At 36.6% G+C, this 22325-nt stretch overlaps 1 protein-coding gene across 6 annotated transcripts in view; it reads right to left on the reverse strand.

The window, feature by feature from the left end:
• The window catches only part of USP3 (ubiquitin specific peptidase 3), an 87734-nt gene that overhangs the window by 16508 nt on the left and 48901 nt on the right, over positions 1-22325 (reverse strand). For 5 of the 6 annotated variants that reach the window (XM_068695666.1, XM_068695664.1, XM_068695663.1 and 2 more), the window contains exons 2-5: positions 11575-11635; positions 8499-8630; positions 1771-1854; positions 119-200 (exon numbers count right to left, since the gene is read on the reverse strand). In XM_068695666.1, the coding sequence (XP_068551767.1) occupies positions 119-200; positions 1771-1854; positions 8499-8581 (249 nt within the window). In that variant the 5' untranslated portion in view covers positions 8582-8630; positions 11575-11635. Of the gene's footprint in view, positions 1-118; positions 201-1770; positions 1855-8498; positions 8631-11574; positions 11636-16051; positions 16200-22325 lie in introns of those variants that run through there. The other variant, XM_068695667.1, reaches the window with a different exon arrangement.

The raw sequence follows: 22325 nt of genomic DNA on the forward strand, positions 1-22325 counted from the left end.
AAAGACGGAGTACATGCCAAGTAGGATTTGGGTAACTGACATGTATTTTTAAATCTAGGCCAACTATAAACCTCAAGAACTTTAGCAAAACTCACTGTACTGGATCTGTTATACTTACATTTACTTTTAATAACTTGCTGTTCATAGATGAGTTTTCCAATAGTTTTCTTTTCCTATGTCTGTCTGATGTAAAGGCTGAACTGTTGGAAAGCAATTAAAATATGTTACTTACTATAAAAACAAAATGTTGTATGAAATGGACAAGAGATGATCACTGCATTAGACATTACAATGATTACATCTGCCATCAATTGTCATTAAGACAGCAGAGAGCTTCCTGATTGCAACACATGCTTTTCATAGTCTTAAAATAGAATGCATTTCTCTCGGAGTACAGGCACACATCCTATTTTCAACACTAATGTCTCAGTTAATTGCATTAAGTTATGCATGCTACAATGTGTGCCCTGAAGCACGGCCTTATTAGCATGCTATTCCTGATCTGAAACATACCCGATCTATTCCTCTAATCAAAGGAATGCTTATTGTAGCTTTCCATAAAATACTTCTACCAGAAGAGTCATCCTAAACCTTGAGAAAGACAACTTCAAAAAAGCAGGATGAAGTAAAGTTACCAAAGATTAAAAAAAGTATTTTAAGTGCTATCACTTATGCATTATAGCTGACTTCTGTTGGTTAAAAATACATCAGCTTATAACATTTGTGTAAGACTAATACAAAGTTACAGGGACAGCAAGTTACTCTTTTCCATATCACTGGAAATTACTGAGCCCTCAAGTTCCAGACTTCTCACCAATCTAATAGCAAAATTTAACTTGTTCCAGCTTTCAGGATTGGTTTTATTTTTATCATTGCTTACAATAGAATCCTCCACAGTGCCATGTACCTTCAAAGGAGCTAGATCTCCCGGACATCTCCAAAATATTTGTGTGTATTTCTCATTATGCTTACGTATCTTTACATCTTACTACATACCTGAGAAACCCATCAAAAGAAGAATGGAAAAGATTGAAAATGTTAATACTATTTTCCGAGTAACTAACACACTTCCTCGGGAAGGATCCAGAACTTTCCAACCTCACAGCAATTTCTTAGCAGGAGTGGTATTTGAATTCATATTAACATGTACTTAGTATTATGGAAGATTTGCAAGCAAACTATGAAAAGGCTATTTGCTATCTAGCACTGGCCACAGCATATGCATCACAAAGATTATAGTATTTACTCTTCAGTGGAAGAGCGCCAGAAAAAGCCACACGAAAAACATGTCTTTTCAGTACAATTTTAAGTTCACAAACGTTTCTTAATCTTTCTGGTTGGAAACCAAACTGCAATTAACACGATAACTACTTCCACTTGCATTTTAGTTGCAATTTCTCTGCTCCAGAAACTTTTTCTGTTTTTGATAAAACTGTGATTCTGTTCTGAAAATTCAGTCCCTTTTCCAAGGAAAAGGACGCTAATTGTTGGTGAGGTACCAAGAAAGTTATACACAGCTTATACAAGATTCAGAATATAAGAAACAAAACATACAAGATCAGAAAAACAAACAAACAAAAAACCTCTTTGTTCTGCACCTCTGCTTCTCACTGATGAAAAGGCATTTTTAAACATGCACTCTATCACAATTATACAGGCACCAAAACATATATATTAAATACATATATAGATATAAAACAGAAGTACCACTTACATGATGCAATAATGTAAGTCCACCCAAAGCAATCTGGGTGTAAACACGCTACTTACTTTTCCAAGTTCTGTAGGTGCTCTCTGACCTTCTGTACCAGTCCCAGTTTGGTATCATTGACTACAAAATCATCACAGCGATAACTGCAAGAAAAATATTTATCAGAATGTACAAAGGAAGTACTCTAAAACATTCATGCAACCCTATGTGCTGGAAGCACTGAAGTGATTCAGAGGAAAACTATAAGGAGAAGAAGGAAGAACAACACCTACATCCTGAGCTTGGTTCCCTCTGAAAATTGTCCTATAACAAGAGGGTGTAGAGGCAGTATTTCATTACATGTTTTGTCTTTTAGCTTGCTTCTTTGTTAGAAATCAGAAGTAATACCTACCACTCATCCCAGTGCAAAATTCCAATTCAATAAAAATTCAAACATGCTGTGTAACCAAAAGCAGTATTAGCAGACAACCCATTGAAGATTTATCAAAAAATATGAATAAACATCAGTAAAGAGAATACAACTTTTTATTTATGAATAGTATAAATCAATTCATTTAAATACTGTAAGACTATCACTAAAAAACGATAGGTTTCCTTTCAAGAGATGCTGAACAGATACACAGTGGAAAAGCTTCAGCTACGGAAAAAGAACAGGGAAGACGAACAAAGAGATGACATGGCTTGTCCACTGTCACACAAGGAGTCTGTGGCAATTCACAACCCGTGCTCCAGCCAAAAATATGTCTTAATTCTCTCACAGTTTTTATAAATACAGCAACACTTATAAAATTTGTGGTTTTGTGTGTACAAATGTAACTGAGCTTAAAGAAGACAAACTGAGCCTCCACTACATAGAAATGAACATGAAGTGAAGCCAAATCAAAATGGTCTCTGAGCAGAAGTGACATTTTAAAGAACCAAGCCACAAGCATTTCTAACAAATGTGTTTGCATCACTGGCATACCAAGGATCTCAATTAAATACATAAAGTCTTTTTTTTTTTTTTTTATATGTGTGTGTGTGTATATATATACATACATATATATATATATATATATATATATATATATATATCTGTTCTGCATCAGTCTTTCTTCACTGTGATAGGGATGCTTTTAGTAACACAAGTTGTTGATGCAGCTAACTTTATGAGCACATAGCCCAGCATTCCAACACCTAGTTCTGCAAAAACGGAATGTAGCAGCTCCAGAGCTGCTAGCTACACTGCTTACAACTAGGAGGCCAGAAAAAGGCCAGATTTCTTCTGTGAAACTCATACTTCCCACGTATATATAGAAAACATACACATATACATATACATATAGAGAAAAAAATCACCAAATTTCATTGGAAAAAAAATATTTACAGATGCAGGCTGTAAGTAAAAATACCAAATTAATGTTAAAGGTAACATTCACAATTACTAAGTAAACAACAGTTAAGAAAAAGTTGACAGAAGACAACTCTCTATGATTCTATGATGTTCTACAAAGACTTCAAACTTCCCAAGAAGTAAGGATGGCAGGCAACTGAACTCTTTCTGGGAAGAAAATTAGCTTACATTGGTTATGCTTAATATTACAACTTGAGCTATTTCTCTCATTTTCCTTTGGCAAAGGACTGACTCAAATATGAAATACATCCTCATCATCTCAGGTTACTTCTCTGCTGGAGCAGATTCACACTTTGCAAGTTAATGAAGCTATCTTAACTTCAGGCACAACTGGAATTTACAATATTATTTGCTGCATACATGTAAATCTGTAATGTAGTTTAAAAGCAACAGTATTGTTGGTGTTAACTCAAACACTGAATTCTTCAAATGACTACAGAGTTAAAAAAAGTGAAGTCCCTTTCCACTAAAAGGAGTCTGCAGGAACAGCCTGCTCAGGATCTCTGTTGATTTTTTCCTCTGAAAAGAGAAACTTAATACAGCTCTCCAAACACTGAACACAGCAGTTATAACCTTCAAGGTCTTACATAAGAATCCATAAAATATCCATTGCAAATAAACGTGTTTTTTTTTTTTTTTTTAAAGCTCACCACAGATCCAGCTAGTATGGGGGGGGGGGGGGAAGAAGTTTGTAAACTTACTTATTTTGCAGTCAAGTTTTACGCAGACTTGTTCAGCATTATCCGCTGTTTACATTTATAAACACGTAACAAAAGCAGATGTAAGCTCACTGAAAGCCTCTAAGCCTCCTTATTGCTACAAGTACAAAAGATGATTTATTGTTTGCTCCTGTTCCCTAAATATCGTGTTAGCCCTGTGTTTAATCTGACCTCATGTAATAATTGCATCTTTACATAAAACTGCAAGTTAGCACTTTCCCTGAGATAGAAGAATAAAACTAAATATATCATTAAACATTCCTTCATCTTAGGGTACACTTGCAGGAGTGGAAAAGTAATTTTAAAATTCACTTAAAAATAAAACAAACCTCTTTTAATTCTTTTTAATGGGCAGGTTTTTAAAACACATACCTTATAGCACTGAGGATTCAGCACTACCAATAGAAATAAAACAGCCAATCTATTCTGGATAAACAAAGTCAACAGCATAGGAAGGAGTTTAGACTTTTTTTACACACCCTAAAGGTAAACTGCGGAGAGATTGCTTCCTATATGCAAAGCTGACTTTCAAAAGAGATGTTGAATTTGCGATCTTCAGGATTATCACAAATTAACAACACATCTTTTGGCATTCAGTAGTTCTACAATATGCTTGTAAGGGTGAACGTACAGAACAAATTCTATCCTTTGGGGAGGGTCCCTTATATGTATTAGCACAGTATTTTCTTCTCTATACACTGTCTATTTTTAGCACCTCCGCTAACTCCAAGGCCTGGTCTTTTCTGGCCGCCTTTGCTGCTTAAAAGGCAGCAAGCCAGTGAATGTATGCATTGCTCTGGGGAACATTTATGCACAATGTTGTCGGTTTCAGCAGGTCACAGAACTTCACAGTATGTTTGAAAAGCCTGATTAGAGGAATCATAGGACAAGAATAATATTTAAAAAAAATATCTGGTTCCTTAGTTGTGTTAACACCTGATATGATTAAATTAAGAGCTCAAGTTTTACTGTCATCATAATTGTCATTTACCTTCTTTAATTTTCACTGACTACAGAATACAAAATTACAGTTTAAGTAATCTCATTTTCTGTCACTCGTGCTAGCACAGTACGTCTTTTTTTAAAAAACAGAACCATTACAAAAAGAGTAAGTAAAAAGAAAATTTTAAAGACCGTGGCACTTAGGTATTTTTACATCGGCTCTTGGGGGGAGAACATTAATAACAGGGAGGCTAATAGGTCTGAAATCTGACCTACAAATTGTGTCTGGGATTAAATAAACATGGGAAACATATGCAAATACATAAACAGGGCAGCCTTCCTCTTTCTGTGCTAACCAACTGTCTGCTCACTAGCACAGAGAAAACAAATTTACAAGAGTCCTCTTTCAGTAAATATATTTCTGAAAGCAGGTTTCTTATACCTATCGCTTTACTCATGTACACGGAATACCAGCAGCTAGCACAGCAGAAGAAAGCATCATACAATAGCCTCAAGAGAAATAAAGACCTGTACGCCTTGTAAGCTCTTCACGCTTAGTAATTTAGAACTAAGTGAAAGGCTGGTTACCAGCCAAACAATGCAATTCAAGTCTTCCTCAGTCTCAAAAGTGACCAAAGAATCAAGAAAAGCATCCTCTTCTCATAATAAATTAAAGATTAATGCTTTCTCAATTTTTCTACTGTGAAGATTTAAAAGGCTATAGAAGAGGATATAGATTTAAAAGGATATAGAAGAAAGATCAAAACCTTCTGGAAAACAAATCCTTACTTTGCCCAGTACTTGCTGATCCCTCAAGCATGTCTGTGTTTCTCAAAACCTAACAAAATTCATAAATACAATAAAAACCTCACCTCATATTAAAAATAAAAAATAATTACTATCATTTGGGAATTGACATGTTTTCCTTTCAAATCCATGTTGAAAGCCTGTGATCATGTACAAGAAAATACACATGCTTAGACTTCCACACTGAAATGTAATTACAGAAGACCACTTTGCTTTTGGTTTACAATGAGAATGCACATGAGCTAGATACAGAACTCAATAAACCATGTTTGAACAGTCACATGGCGTTTTCTCCCTTTGGACTGACAACGATAGCTAATACAAACCCTAGACTGTGCTCTCATGACTGCCAGAGAAAAAGGTGAGATTAAATAAAAAGCCTTCTTATTCTAACAAAGCCCATACAGACCTGCTTTCTGCTACTATCACAAGAGCAAATTAGAATCCATAGGATAAAAATGGAACAAGAGTTTTCTACTCAGATCTGTGTTTTAAACAAATCTCTGCATCTAAAAATATAAAAGCAGTGCAATGAAGTATCAGCATAATTTTTACACTAGAAGCAAAATTTAATTAAGTCTTAAGATTGTGTTTCCTTGACTTTCAAATTACTGAGGTTACCCATATTACTTTGTATAAAATGCTGATCTTAAAATAAAAGTTGTCTTGAAAGCAACATCATTGCATAAACATACCACTGTCTACTGGATTCATGTCTGCATTGAAAAAAACTAACAAACAGCATTTCAAAATTCAATCTCCACAGTAGCTAGTTATGACTGGAATTCACCCAACTGTTTACTTCAACTGGCGGGCATTATTTGATAGCAACTGTTACAGGACTGCCTGAAATAAAGGGGCAGAAATTGGTCTAAACGTTCTTTGCTTCATCTTTTTACGTCTAAGCTTATTTCCACTGAAAAATAAAATAATATAAAAAAAAATTGGGTGTAATATCAAATCCAGGTATCTTTTTCTACCAGGTGGAAGAAACTGAAATGTCCTAATGAAAGCAAAGATGTACTGTTTTTGAAACATTAGTACAGGAGACTTGTAATTTGCTAGTGCAACAGGAACTGCCCAAGGCAAAGCTCTTTACAATTAGTTCCAGTTCAGCCAGAGATGACTCAGGCTTCTACTTTGATTACAGCAGAAAAAGACATCATATGCTAAACTACTTATCTGTCCTACTACAAATACGCTGTGAAACGCCAATGAGCTTCCTACATGTATGCCTACTTAGTCCTCACAAATGTATTTTATTTCAGTAATAAATCTCATAGTCCTCAGTTTGAGTATTATTATTTGTAATGCCCATATTGGGTTTGAGATGAGGTCAGCAGAGAGCTCTGATACATTAGTGTAACTCGTCAAGCCTCAGCAAGTTTTGGCAGACTGGGCATAAGTACTATTTGTCACTGTAAATGGAGATATAATCAAGATTTCAAAAACCCCACTAAAATTCCTGCATACATTATTACCTCCAACGTGACTAAAAGATTATGTTTAAAAAACAAAAGCCACAACATAACAACATAGAACTTGAGTTGTTAATAACATTAACTGGGAAACTGGAATTTCCCACAGCCGTTCCAATGCTGGTAACACATGCATATGTTATTACTTAGAAAAAAAATGTTTTCATACAGGAGCAAGCAAAATTGGTGGTCATTTAAATAAAATATGAGTAGAAGCAAAATCCCCATACATCATAAAGTTACTCCCACGTTCTCTTAATACTCTTACTTTCTTCTGTACAGCTTTTGTCATTGCTACACATGTCGTTTGAATAACTTCTGAGTTGTTGCAAGTAAAATTTCTTCAGTTGAGATAAGTACAATTTTAATTGCAAGGGATAAAAATATTTGTTACAGAAGTATTCCTCATAAAATTGGATACCCAAACTGCAGCTAATAGATTGTTCCCCAGTGAAGTACACAAAGATGTGATTTTTTTTAAAAAAAATAACACTCATCAATGGAACTGTATATTACATAATTTTACAGGACCATAGGACTATAACACTGATTTCCCTAAGATTTGCACTGTCTAAAACCTGCTCTGCCGTACCCCACAAGTACTGACATACATGAAAAGCCATAAAGATAATAGGAAAAGGAGAAGCAGCTGTCAACAGTTTTGCTCAGAGGTGAAGAGGATGGAAGATGCTGAATGCACAAAAGCATTCCTTTCAAAAGGCTTCCAGTCTTTGCTCTCTAGATGGTAGAGAACCTGATATTACCAGTATAACTATTAAACCTCCCTGAACAGTGCTCTTTTCTTTCTCTACGAAACTGATATTATTTATCAACCCAGGCCATTCTTCTGTTAAAAGAATCACTTCTGTGATTCTGCTATTTAATCTTGAGAAAGAAGTTGATGCTGCTTCCAAACAGGATCCATCGCTCTCCCAAACTCAAACAGGTTATACCAATCATCAACAGAAACAGGCCTTTCTTTCAGAGTGAAGAAAGGAAACATTGAGGAAAAAATAATAATAAACAAACAAACCAAAAAACACACACATTTACACATCTCAAATTGACATCTGAGGAAGGATCTATAGTAAATTACTTTTTGATATTCTGACTAAAGGACCTATGAAAGGCTAACCAGCTTGAAGAAAGGAGTAAGTACAACTGAACAGTAGTCTTTGCATTGGAACGATAGGTTCTCAACATACTCCAAAGCAAACTCTCATCTATGTATATTTATATCAAAAAGTTTGCACTTAGCCATTTAAAATGGAGTGTAGCTGCAATCCATGCTACAATACACATGCAAAAGCAGAGTTATTTCATAACGGCTTGTAAGCAGCCAAGAGATTTAGTGCTTAAAAGTGTGTAATATAATGCTTCACAGGCGTTTACAGTTTGTACCCTCCAGTATGCAAAAAGTTGTCAACTTACAATGTTGAAATCCTTACCAGTATGTACTGTAACTACTGCAATCCATACACACAGTATGCTGAACTTTCTCTTGTTTTTCTGTTTTCTTATGGTTGGTCATAGGAATCTGTGCATCTTCATAATGCTTTTTTGCATGGCCATTCACATATCTAAAATAAATGTAAAACAGAAAAAAAGTCTTATACTCGTATACAGGTACTTAACCAACATTCAATGAAAAAAGGACAACAAACAAGCAAGTACACATTAATCTAATACATATCCAGTATCACACAAAAATGAAAATTGGCAATTTACCTATGTAAAAATGTTGTCTAATTTTTTCAAGTTTTTATCCCTTTACTCTCCCACTTTGTCCAAATTAATTTTTCCATTTTCTTCATAGAAACCAAAAACTGGCATTCTTGTATCACAGCCCGGTATCTGGGCCTTGACCAGACTGATAGACCTTCATGACTAAGAAAAACATTAGCTCCCATTTTCCAAACCTGTTACATGGTTAGTTCTCCACGCTGTTTTCCCATATACTTTTCTTACAGGTCTACTTTGTTTTTCTTCCCAGCACTATTCATTTTTGTGATTACTTTAACAGTATGCTAGCTCCCATATGAAAGCACATTCATTTTAAGTCCTCCCATTCTGGGACAATGATTTAATATTACAGCATTCTATGTTTCATGAAGTTCATAAATTTGAAACACTCTAGGGCGTGGGGTCACATAACTGGAAAAGAAATTAAAATCCTACAGCTCTTTTGCTGATACAGTGAGTATTTTCACACTTGAAATTTAAGGCATATCTAGAAATGTAAGCATCTTTGATTAAAAAAAGTGTCATTACAAATGTAAGAGCTCTAAATATCAACGGAAATGTCATTAACCCTTAGAAGTGCTCGGCTCAGGTGATTTTTAGTCGTGTGTTCCCTCCCCCCTCCCCTCCCTTACTTCTTGCCTGTTGACATCAGCAATGCTAACTACTAGGAACTCTGCATGTGCTCCACATGAAGGTCTCCCTATTCCACACTTGTTCTCACACGCAAGTATAAACAATTCTGCTAACGTGCTGTGCTAGTTACAGCAATGAAGCCATGTGGCTACAGACACTACTGTGCTGGCAGAATCCAAACTAGACAGTCATGCTTACAGGAGCTGCCTTTCTGCCTAACAGTGTAAATGACAGGTTTGTAAAGCTACTTCCACCAGAAATGCTCTGGTACTGTAACATGGTTGGTAACGTTCCCAGTGGCTCTAACCTGGAGGATGTACTTCAAGTGAAGACCTGAAAAGCTTCCTTTGATTTCAAACATTATCTGAACAGAAGGATATGCTGTGTGCCTGCATTCAAGCACCTGCAAGACCAAAATTGCTCCCATTACAAGGTATATCACATTCTTCTCATTCAGTTATTTTCAGTTCTAAGGATGGAGCAGTTTGAAGAGTCAGAACAAACTGCATACATAACTGACTCAATCACAGAATCACAGAATTTCTAGGTTGGAAGAGACCTCCAGATCATCAAGTCCAACCTCTCACCTAACGCTAACAGTCCCCACTAAACCGTATCCCTAAGCTCTACATCTAAACATCTTTTAAAGACCTCCAGGGATGGTGACTCCACCACCTCCCTGGGCAGCCTGTTCCAGTGTCTAACAACCCTTTCAGTAAAGAAGTTCTTCCTAACATCCAACCTAAAACTCTCCTGGCGCAACTTAAGCCCATTCCCCCCTCGTCCTGTCACCAGGCACGTGGGAGAACAGGCCAACCCCCACCTCACTACAGCTTCCTTTAAGGTATCTGTAAAGAGCAATAAGGTCACCCCTGAGCCTCCTCTTCTCCAGGCTGAACAAGCCCAGCTCCCTCAGCCGCTCCTCGTAGGACTTGTTCTCCAGGCCCCTCACCAGCTTCGTCGCCCTTCTCTGGACTCGCTCAAGCACCTCGATGTCCTTCTTGTAGCGAGGGGCCCAAAACTGAACACAGTACTTGAGGTGCAGCCTCACCAGAGCCGAGTACAATGCCAAGTAACTGCACACAAAGAGTCAGAGGTGGACAGTAATAGCAAAGACTGGTAACAAAATCAATAAAATAGTCCAAACCACTTATTTTACACCTTCACGTACTATGAAATAGCTCCACTCTCTTGCGTCTCTCCAAGTATAAATTTGTAAAAGAAATAAAAGAGAGTGAGGGGAAAAAAAGATTTTTGTACTAAATAACTCTGAATAAGAGAGAGAGAAATTATTAAAATTGTTGCAGTTACTCATTGCTATCCTGATCAAAGCAGCAAAACCTGAGCTTTACTGAATCCACTTTTAAAGACAAACTAAGTTTAATGATGATTTTCCAGAATAAAAGCATACCAACACAGGTGCTACCCTACAGATGAAAACATGCTCATATCTCAGACACTGTCTAAATGTCAACACCGACTGTACCCTCACTAGTTTGCACATCTCAAACATTTATAGAGTAGCAACAAATTCTCTGGCATATAAACAACAAAATTGGCTGTATCGTTCCTGTACAAATTCTTTTGGTGGAATTCAACTGATAGACATATCAGCTGTACTCTGAAGGAATTGCAATAGTACAACGGTAGATGGTCCTTACATGCTAAGATAATTATTTTGTTCAAAGTAACACTGCAGTACATTTACAGTATTTTCTGTTTAAGTTGAACAGTTGCTATTTTACTCAAAGTAAGCTGTACCCAATTTGGATTTGTGGTTTCCAAGAATTCTTATTGTTTTTTATCTTATTAAAATAGAAACATCTTTTACTGAATCGAGCTAACAACAGTCCATGGAATTAGCTGTTCTCTAGGCACTCTCTGAGCTGATCAATCACATTCATCACAAGCTTTTATTTTGTAAAAAAATTATGTTGAATGTATTCTCCGGACTCTCAACAAGGTAGCAAAGTGTGTTTAGCATAAGCATATAATGTTAAATAATATCATGACGGTTTCTTTCACGAAATACAAGACATTCAAGACTTTTTTGGAAAAAAAAAAAAAAAAAAACTCATTCAAGCAACAAGGGAAGAAAGAAAGTAGAGGTCTGATTAAACGTTTTTCAAACTAATACTTAGTACCCACCTTCCACAATGGACACTCGAGCACGTCAGACAGACCCATGGACTTTTATTTGACCGGCACACTACAAAAGACATGAAAAAAGTGACAAATGAATTGGCTCTGATATTACAGTTATCTACTGTACACATCCTGAGTGCTAGCAGCAGGTCTGCCCTGACTCCACCTTACAGCACAGTTATATAAAATAGCTAGTCACATTTATTAACCCATATTAGGGACTAACAGACTAAAGACTGAAGAGCTACTGACACTAAAGCACATCGACCTTCTGTTTTGAGTCTTAGCCACAGGCTATTCATTTGCCTCTTTCTTTACAAGAAAAAATTACATTTTTTGTCTGTACTCCATCTACGCAAAGTCTACTTCATTTTGAGATATGATACAAAAGTATCAGAAGCACAAATTGCAAAAACATTGGGAATGTTTAAAACATTTATTTTCATTTTTAATAAGGCAGTCCACTGAACACAGAAAAAAAAATAGCCACAGCTCTTCACTTCTGTTTCATAAAACATGTACAAGAAGCCATTTTAAAGGGATTGTGAGAAAGCCTGTTGATCTGTTAAGAAGCACACAGAATAAATAATAGTGTAACGCATGATAATCCACACCATTTATACAATATTCCGATGCAGCAGCGCTGGTAAAGGCCATATCCATAAGGATTTCACCATTTCAGTCACACACATGAAGCTGAATGATTAAAAGTGCTATATAGTACAGTGCTATGCTTTGCAATCCATTTAAGACATCAGAAAATAACTGTAATGTTATCTAAGTTTTCAGTTAAGTCTTCTAAGTAGTCTAGAAAAATTAACTTTGAAATTAAACACGGATGTTTTTAAGCAAAAGAACTGGGGAAAAAAAAAAAGCAGATACTAGAAGATGAAGTACCATCCCAGGGTGGAGTCATAAAAATTGGATATTCTGACTCCCACCCTAACGCAGCAGTCTCTAAAATTCAGATTAGAAACAAAACAAACACAATAAATAATCTGTGTAGGCAGAATACAGAGAAACAGACATGGAAATCAATATTTCCATTAGTCAAGTCAAGATTAAGTATATACATCTTTATAGACAATAGCAATTTTGGAACTACAATTAAATCAATATTGATTCCTCGATTTCTACAGGAATTCCAATTTGGATCATGTCAGCGAAGGAGGAATGCTGTGATACACAATGCTTAGATTTGAATGAAGTAAAAATGTTAACAACTATCCATTACCACAAAATTTACAAAAATCTCATTACACTTTCAAATACCCAGCTAATACAAAGAGGAAAGAAAAATGCTAAGTGCACTTCTGCAAGGCCAAAAACCAACAATAAAAAGACAACTTCAATTATCCCCAAAATATTACAGGGTACAATGCCACCTGATTTATATATAAGTGCCAATCAAAAGAGTCACAGAGGAAGAATAAAGCATCAGAAGCACCAGGGTCTGTAAGGGCAGGGTGAAGAAGGAACAGAAAGAAGAGGATTAAATCCTAGCATACGTACAAAATTATTTGCACTGTTATTTAGTGCAGAAAAGCTTGAGAAGGGAACAACAGCCTTCCCTGTCTGCAGGCATGCTTCAGAGAAATGAACTGGGGAAACTGAGGCATGCACAGGAGCTGCTTTGGGGCAGCATCACCTGACCAGGTCAACTTGGGATGGCTAGCAAAACTCAGAAGTCAATTCACCATGCTACAAAACATGGTACCCAGGAAACTGGTAAGATCAAATAGTATCAGAGAGAATTAAGCTAACAAAACCAAGAAAAGTTTCTTTATCAAATTACCTGCTAAAAAAAAGAAAGAAGCAAGAAGAGGGTCAAACAGGAGAAAGCTTACTACCACAGGTATTTAAAAGAGCTAATACACTTTTTCAGAGATACTTATTTAAATCAGATGGAAAAATAAACTAAGCTAGCTAGCTTTGAGCTAACATTGCTTCTTAGAGAATTATTTTATGGTTTCTATTTATTATGACAAATTGTTGTTGTATTTCACTTCACAGCCCCAGTCCATAGAAGAGGAGTCTTACTATGCTCACTGGAAAAAAGCACAAATATTTCTCCACTGTAAACCAGCAATATTTCCACATAAGTCTTATTTGAAGCAGATACTTTAAGCCCTTTGGTAAAAACTCCAGAATGTTTTTTCTTTAATTGCTGCAGTTATTTTACTTGAGAAACACATTTGCTCGCACTGCCTCCATTTTCTATTGCTGTTTTTTCAGCAATAAGCTTTCACATTTCTAAAGCTGATCATTCCCACAACTGTGATGGTAGTCTTGCAACAGACAGCAGAGAGCCAAGTAGAGCTGTTCTGGCTTACACTTCGAGGAAGAAGTTTGTCAAATTTGACCAAAAATTTATTCAGAAAATCAACGTTCTACACTGGCAAAATGAAGACAAAGGGAAAGGGAAGACATTAAATGGCCATCATCAGGTATACATGGGTAAAATGGATCATGAGTCTGGCTTGACTAGTAATTTATTTCTGTAAATTACAGAAACTGAAAAGTAAAAAATTAACCAGAAGGAAACAGAAGCCAAAACCATTCATGCACTTAAATATAGAGTGATATTTAAGAGTTCCGTAAGTGCTACATGAAGAAAACACTACCATTATTCGACGTTTTCCTTGCCAGGAACATGAGACAGCCTTCCTAGGACTAAAATTCCAGCAGAAATCTCCCATCTTGCAAATAATATCTTTGCTTTCACTATGTTATCATCTGTGGGTGGAACCGGTTCTCAACCAGTAAGCCAAAGAATCAAGATGCAAACATTTAATTTCCACTATATAGCAGGCATTTATAATTTCACATTTGCATATTTTAATTTTAACACTGAGTGCTTATTAAGTGTTAAATTACACTTAGGTTGTATTCATTCTGCAGAGTTCACACCAGGTTTAAGTGCTCTGCACAAGGCCAGCAAACAAGCCCAAAGACTCTGCACACTGCCAAATAATATTGGTCACTAAAGTTTTCCATCTTCATATCAGAGAAAAGGAAAAGACGGTTCATTTGTTTGCTTTAGCTTTTAGGAGGAACTTTACTCCAATTGCATCACATTAGAACTGCGTAGTTTATCTTCTGCACAAACATCTCCTCCCACAAAGAACTCAAATAACATGGAAGCGACTCCCACCAAGATTAAACATAGAAGCCAGTATTAAATCGGTGACCTACAGTTGCTCTGCTCTGTGAGGATTACACACTTCTATTTTTTAAGGTTTCTGAAGATTGCATTCTGTATTTCTCTGAGGCTGGCTCAGTAGATACCTGCATTACAGCTTGGCTCTCTAGGTATTCCTCAATCCAGATCTTGAAGCAGTTACTGTCTGTTCCTTATTATTTATAAACTAAATTAGGCTGGCAGCTTTAGCCATTCGTCAGGACCCTAACAAGACAGGCCCTGTGGAAAGCACAGCACAAGGACAGTCACTGCCCAGAACTGCTTATAATCTAAATTAGGCTTCATGTGTAAAGAAAGTGCGGGTTATTCTTCTCAAATTTAATGCTGACATGAAGGCATAGGCTTAAGAGTAAATCAGAAACAAGAGATGCAGATTGACATCAAACCCCTTCTCAATGCAAAGTACATCACACAGCCCTGGAACTTCCCCATTAAAACAGACTTGCACATTTGGGGCTTTCAGGTTAGGCAATTACAAAGGATTATGAGGAAGGACTCTCAAACCTATTTGTACAGGTCCTTATATCTTTACTTCCCTCAGTCATCAGTATTTAAAGTAGGATGTGGGGGGTCATTCTTTGTAGCACTATTTAAAAAAAGAGATCTGCATTACATTAGCAACCCCAAATTTTCAATACTGATATGTCTGACAAACATCTTAACCACATAAAAAAAGTTCTGCGTTTGTTACACCTCATTTAGTACTCTACAAGCCAAGGTACACGAGGCGCTTTCTGTGCTGGAGCTGAAGTGCTGCTGCAATGGTTACCAACTGCCCTACATTACTGTATTTTTAGAATAGCTTCAAGTGGTTAGGGCAAAGATAATACTAACATGTCAAAAGAAAAGGGAAAACAAATCTGCAGTGCCACAACGCTGTCTGAAACAGTGAGTCATTTGCCACTTCACATCAATATCAGGCTATTCAGAAGTGTAGAAACATTTTTTTTCCTCATGTAATAGCAAGGCAAAATACCATCTTTTACAGAATTATCCGAGTGAAATCTGAATACTCATTTGTTATACAGCCTACAAACCCCTCTGCTATGAAGAGGAGTATCAGTCCGTCCCCAGGAGAGCCAGAGATCAAACACCGCTTCACAGACTGATATGTAACTATGGAGCATTACAGATTTCCCTCAATCCCTGTCCCTTCAGTTTTCACTTCCTGCAAACCATCCTAACAAATAACGTCCATGCCATTGTATCAAGCAGAATGACTAAGAGATAGCTAATCAATTTGGCCCTCTCACAACAAGGCCCCCCACCCCATCTTACCCTCAAGTATGTACTTCTGAATCTTGACTGTTTCTTTCCTTATTGAAAACAGACTCCTAGCACAGGCTTGCGAAGCAAGAACACTCCTGGCAAACGCTGTATTCCGTACAGATCAAAGCTGCACATTTCCACTGTGAGAAAGCTGCGAGTACATAGAAGTATATGAACAACCCATGAAACTAACAGTTTTGTTTGAAGAGCACACTGCATAATTTAGAAACTGGCAAAAGAAAAACAAAGCAGGAAGAGCAGACAAACAGGAAGCCGTTTCTGTAAGGCAGCCAAGTTAAGAAACCTGCAAGATGCAGTGTCCACCAAGAACCTGGCAACAGAGCAGCCACACGATCACTGCAAACCTGCTACTTGCCAGTCACGGCAGCAGAATTGACCTAAGGCCATCACTACTACAGGCTTGTGCTCACATCCAAGGTTTAAAATAGCCCTTTATTACATCTCTAAGGAAAAGGCCACAGAATATCAGCACAGTAAGAACGGTATTTTGGTCCTTCTGTTAAGAGCATGCTGAATGGAAACAAGATTAGGGGCATTAAACTACTCCCAGTCCTCTCTGCATCCTTTACAAAATAGCCTAGACTTTGTTCTCCAAAGGAACTGTACAAACACTAAAATCTTACTTGTATAATCATATGGTTACATTACACCAACATAATGACTGCCCAGAAATATCTTTAGCCTAAGTGGCCTTTCTTCAGTTCAGTTCAGTTCAGTCACATATTGACAGAAAATAGGTCAGCTATGCTGATATGAGCTAAACTGAAAAAGGCCGCTGGTACTCCAGTCAGCATCTGCACAAGGAGTAATATTTACATAGTTGTGGTTGTACTGGTATATTGATGTTAAGCTAAACAAATTGTCCCAGAAACATACGCACTTGGTCACAAACGCATGTATGTTTTATACAGCTACACACCCTGTGTGTATGCACACATGTATGTACATCTCCCCCCAAAAAAACAAGAATACTTTTCAGTATTCTAGAAATACAGACTTGCTTTTCCTTCCCCATGCTTTTAACCCCATTCTCATTGCCCTAATTAAGATTTTATAGCAAGACTTTATTGTTCTGTTTGGCTCCTGAAACAAGCTGACAAATACTGAAAAAAAAAAAAAAGAGCTGGGCAGCCTCCATTAACAACATCTGAAGAAAAAAGAAGCAACAATTCGCATACCAAAGAGTGAAAGCCCTACTTTGTGAAACATGATGCTTCTGCCTGTGACACATCAGGCCTAAGAAATCAGGCTAATAAGCGCCTCCTCCAAAGAGCTGGAAGCAAAGGTGGGAGAAACTTACAAGCCAAAAATCCTGGGAAATTACTGCAAGAGGAGGCAATACAAATTACAGCAAAGTTTAACCAAAATACTGCAAACTACATCTCAAATAGGAAGTTTTTCAGTCACAAGATTCAGAGCATTTCTCAGTGAACTCGCTTCCATTTTAAAGACGAAAAATGGAGAAAGTGATATCAAATAATTTGCCAAAAGAATTTTAGCAGCCCAGATCAGCATTGAGCCTACTACACCTAACACTTTAGGCATCTGTGTCATTCCACTTAAAGCAAGGGTAAGCCATCCCGACACAGCCTTCTGCACAGCACTTTTAGGGTGACTTGCCAAAACGGCTCTGAATTACCTCTAACTTCCCCTATGCAATACATAAGTAGTATGAGGCATCTGAGAGAGGAAACAATGAAAGGCAGTATTCTAACTAAGGAAGCGCTCAAGTTATCAGCCCATGGGAAACATCAAAGAGACCAGAGTGTTGGGTAGTGCTCCTTCAGGGTTACATGCTGGGGTCGCAGCAAGGCTCTGCCCACCCCTGGAACTGAGCGGAATTCCCTCTGGATGCAGCCACGACTTTCCAAGGAGTGATTGAATCACATGAGTTTCCTATGCACAATCCCCATTCATTCAAGATGTGAATGCCTATGTTTAAGAAGCACACCTCCTGCCCTTGGAAGATTTTCCCTCCAGATTGCTCCTAAGCACTAAGGGAACACTGACAATTTCTTCTGTTGAAGATGGCATTTAGCATGAGTAAGCAGTTACTCGGCAGTCTGGGGAGACAATAGAAGAGAGCAAGCATGACTTTTGCCAGCCTAGCACCTACAGCTTTAACCTAGGCTGCAGGCTCTGCAGCAATGAGCACCCGTGCATTCTACATTCAAAATCCACCAGACGAAACATTCAGTTGTTCAAATTGAGACTGGAACCAAAGATTTTCCACTTAAAATGAACTGTTCAAATCACACCATTACAGAGCCATGTGTACCCTTGCTCTCTGACCTGTGAACTCAATTAAAAACCAGCATACAAAATAAAACAGCTTCTCAGAGCAAAAATTAGAAGGCCTACTCATCCCCTCATCCCAGAACATCAGGGAAGACCACAGCCAATCTGGATATGTGTGTAATAGGACTCTTTGTAATAGGCACTGACAAAAATCACATTGTCAGCAGAAGCAAAGAAGCCTTAAAAAATACAGGTGGCCTCCAAGCTAAGCCAGTACTTTGACAGCACATAAAAATATCCATTACGGGTAATATAAGTTACTTACTACCAAGTACACATTTACTAACACAGCCGATTGTGTTCCCATTTTTTGACTTTGCATTCTTTTGAAAGCAATGTGTACTTAAAGGGCAGCTGCTAGGAACATATATACAGCAAGCCTTACTATGTGACACTAGCGTCTGTTTACATTCAGAAGGGTTCCATAACACCAAAATCAGTACACGTATTGGTAAAATTGTAGGACAAGACAGGCACTAATGTACACAGAAGCACAGAGCCACAGCAGAATGCTAACATTATTGTATAATCTATATGTAGGTTCCAGAAGTTAAATGTTGAGTTAAATGACGATGGTTGTTGGTTTTTGGGGGTGTCTGGGGAGGGTTAAGCTGCATACACATCTGGTAGAAGTATCTGCTCCACATTCTAAGAACTTATGGCTAGTCAATTCCAGATGATTAACCGCAATGAAAACCAAGCAACTGAAAAAGGAAAATGTTACAAAAGTACTTTTCAAACCTCTGAGTAGGATAAAGCCCCATCCTAGACAAGAAAAAGCATAAAAAAGAAACATTATAGTCTTTGAAAAGAAGAAACATACTAGAACTTAAAAGCCAGCTGTTTTACTGTTTAGGTTTTAATAAAATATTCCTATTTGTTTTCAAACTTAATTTCACACAAAACTCTTCTTTCTATCCTACCTGCCCTATTACAAGAAGCTCATAAATGGATTGATCATATTTTAAACTATTTAGTACTAGGAAAGTAAGTCAAATGGATTGATCATATTTTAAACTATTTAGTACTAGGAAAGTAAGTCTTCTGTTCAACAATCTTTTAAGTAAGGTTCATCTGATAGACACCATTGCTTGTTTTAGGAAAAAAAAAAAAAAAAAAAAAAAGGATTTAGTCAAAATGAAACCAGACAGAAGGGGAGATTATTTTTAATTGGACTATTTAAAACCATGTTTTTAAATCAGCTAACACCCACATGCTTGAGGAAAAAAAAATATATATATATATTAAATTTAAATTACATTTAAATCAAAGCAAGAGAATTTACAAGGAAACAAGATTTCTGGTAGGCATTGCTAACAATATAAAAATGTCAACCATTCTTTCAGTGTTGCATACCCTTGTAACAAAGAGATGCATAATAAACAGAAGTCATAACTGTATCAAGACAGCCTAACTAAAATCACATCCAAATGTACAAGAATTCAAACAAGCTCTGAGGATGACAGAAGGATGCTAGCCTCACCTTAAAGATATGGAGGGAAAATGAATTTGTTTCTTTTGCCTTTGTCTTCTAGCCAAAACCAGAAAGATTAAGTTTTTAGAGAGAAAACAGATGAGTCATTTTGTGGCAATCCGTGAACTTACAAAATCAACTAATATTTGTGCTCATGCATAATGACATGTGGTATTTCTACTCCTTGTCACTAAATAAAAGCATTGCTCAGTCTCGTGTAAGAAATTTCACAGATGGTTACAGTGAACTACTTTGATACAAGGGAAAAACATACCTAATTCAAACATACTGAACAGCAACTGAGTGAGAATACAAAACATAAGTAGGTAAACAATTTTTCATAGGAAAAACAGGTCACTGAAGCCCCCACCACATTTCTAACTTTGAGGAATGTTTGTCAGAGAACAAGGTGATTAGTTTCTTCTGCGTTTAATTCAACTCTCAACTTCCACTCAAACACACTGGCTTACAGTTCAGAGTTTTCGTTACGTAACCAGAATTTCACATTGAAAAACTTGCAAGTGGAAAAATGCACGCTTTTTGATTTGCCTGTATGCTTAAGTCAGTACTGGAGAAGCATATGGGTAAGGAAAACTTGTTTCAATCAGTGTAAACAGACACGTCACTTCCTGAGGAAGTGGTTAAACGAACTCCAGAAAAAAAATTCAGATCATGTATAGCAGCAAGACACAGCGCATGCTGTGCTTCCTCTGTTATGGTAAAATAAAATAAAAAATAGAAAAAATTGGTCCCTCGGCATTACCAATCATACGCATAGAGGCTTTCTCAATAAAACAGGACAAAGTTAGCTCTCAGGCTACAGTAATACAGTATATTTAAGTTACGTAGTCTTTCCATATGTCGAGTCAAATGTCAACACTTGATTTATCTGCCTATACCATATAAATCACATCCTAGCTGAAAGCAACAGTAAGAAAACATGCATTATGAAAAGAAGAAAAAAGGCAAAAAAAAAAAAAAAAAAATCAGTAGCATATTTATTTTATCTTAACAATCATGACCAAGAGAGTTTTTATGAAAATTATTACCTCTATTTCTCCTTTGTAGTCCAAAACCAATTTTTAGTGGATCAGCTACTTTAATAACTAATTGGTATCCACATTTAAATATAGAAACACATATATATGTATATATTTAAAAATTTAATACTAGCTCTCACAGGAAAACAGATATTGTTCTACATTATAATAGTAAATATAATAAATAATAATAATAATAAATATAATAATAATAAATATAATAATAATAATAATAATAATAATAATAATAATAATGAATATAATGCAAAAAAAGTTATTCCATCTTTATATTAGAGCAAGACAGAAATGAATTACGCATTTTCAGACAGCTGCCAGAAAAGGCAGAGCAGAGCGAGCAGCATAATGCAATTTTCAAACCCTTAAGGAAAAGAATCTTGAATCGGTTAACAATCAATCTCAGGCCAAAAAAAAATCAAGATGGAAGTAGGAGGGAAAAGAGGGGAAAGATATCAAGAAAGCTTCTTGCTTTCTTTATATATCCTAGTTATTAATCTACTCGTTTTTAGCACCAATATTTAATGCCTATTTCTGCAGTACTATGCAAAAGACTCATTATTGACCATCCCTTTGAGCAAAAGAAATTTTTTTAAAAAAAAAAAAAGGAAGTCAAATGCGCAGTGGACAAAACTAAAACTATTGTCAACTGAAAAACTTATGAACCAAATGTTTAAAAAAAAATCCAGAAGGGCCACAGCTATTTTGGGAACATGCACCTGTAGCCTGACATGAACAAGTGAACACCTGTATTCACACAGCATCCAGATGATGTACAGATGACTCACCTTTAAAATCAGTATCCACCTGTTTGGTTTTGGTGAGGATCCCCAGCCAGACAGCATCACATTACTTTCGTATTAAACAGCTGTCTACTGGCAGTATTTTGTGGGGGAAAAAGCTAACTTGCAGAAGAATCACCTTATTTGGCCAGGTTGCCTGTGGTTTTTGTGATTAGATCCAAATGGGTAATAATCTGTCAAAACAATTTCACAGCTACATCTACAAGATACAAAATTAGATAGATATTCCAAAGGGGGGTAGGGGGAAAAGAGCATTGCCTTGACATACCAGTTAAGATTGCTGAATGCTATGTACATTAAAATAGTGTCAGCAACATTTTAAAAGCCTTCACATTATTAAGGAAATGAAGGACTTAAAATCTTATGCTGCCCCCTTAACAAGGACACCATAAAGCAATGAATGTTTTTATCAGTTATTACTCTAATCCACTCTACAGTAAAAATTGTTTCCTCCAATAATCTCAAAATACATATCTGAAAAGCCTTAACTACTTTTCAGATCTAAATTTCTGAGGAAGTTGCATTTTTGAACCTCCATTGATTATCGCAATTGTGCGTGGCCTTCAACTGCTCTTCACCTAAGTGATGAACATTTATTAAAAATAGGACAGAAAGCAGCAAAGGAACAGGTT

This window comes from Anas acuta, chromosome 12 (genome assembly GCF_963932015.1).
Source record: "Anas acuta chromosome 12, bAnaAcu1.1, whole genome shotgun sequence".
Taxonomy (NCBI): domain Eukaryota; kingdom Metazoa; phylum Chordata; class Aves; order Anseriformes; family Anatidae; genus Anas; species Anas acuta.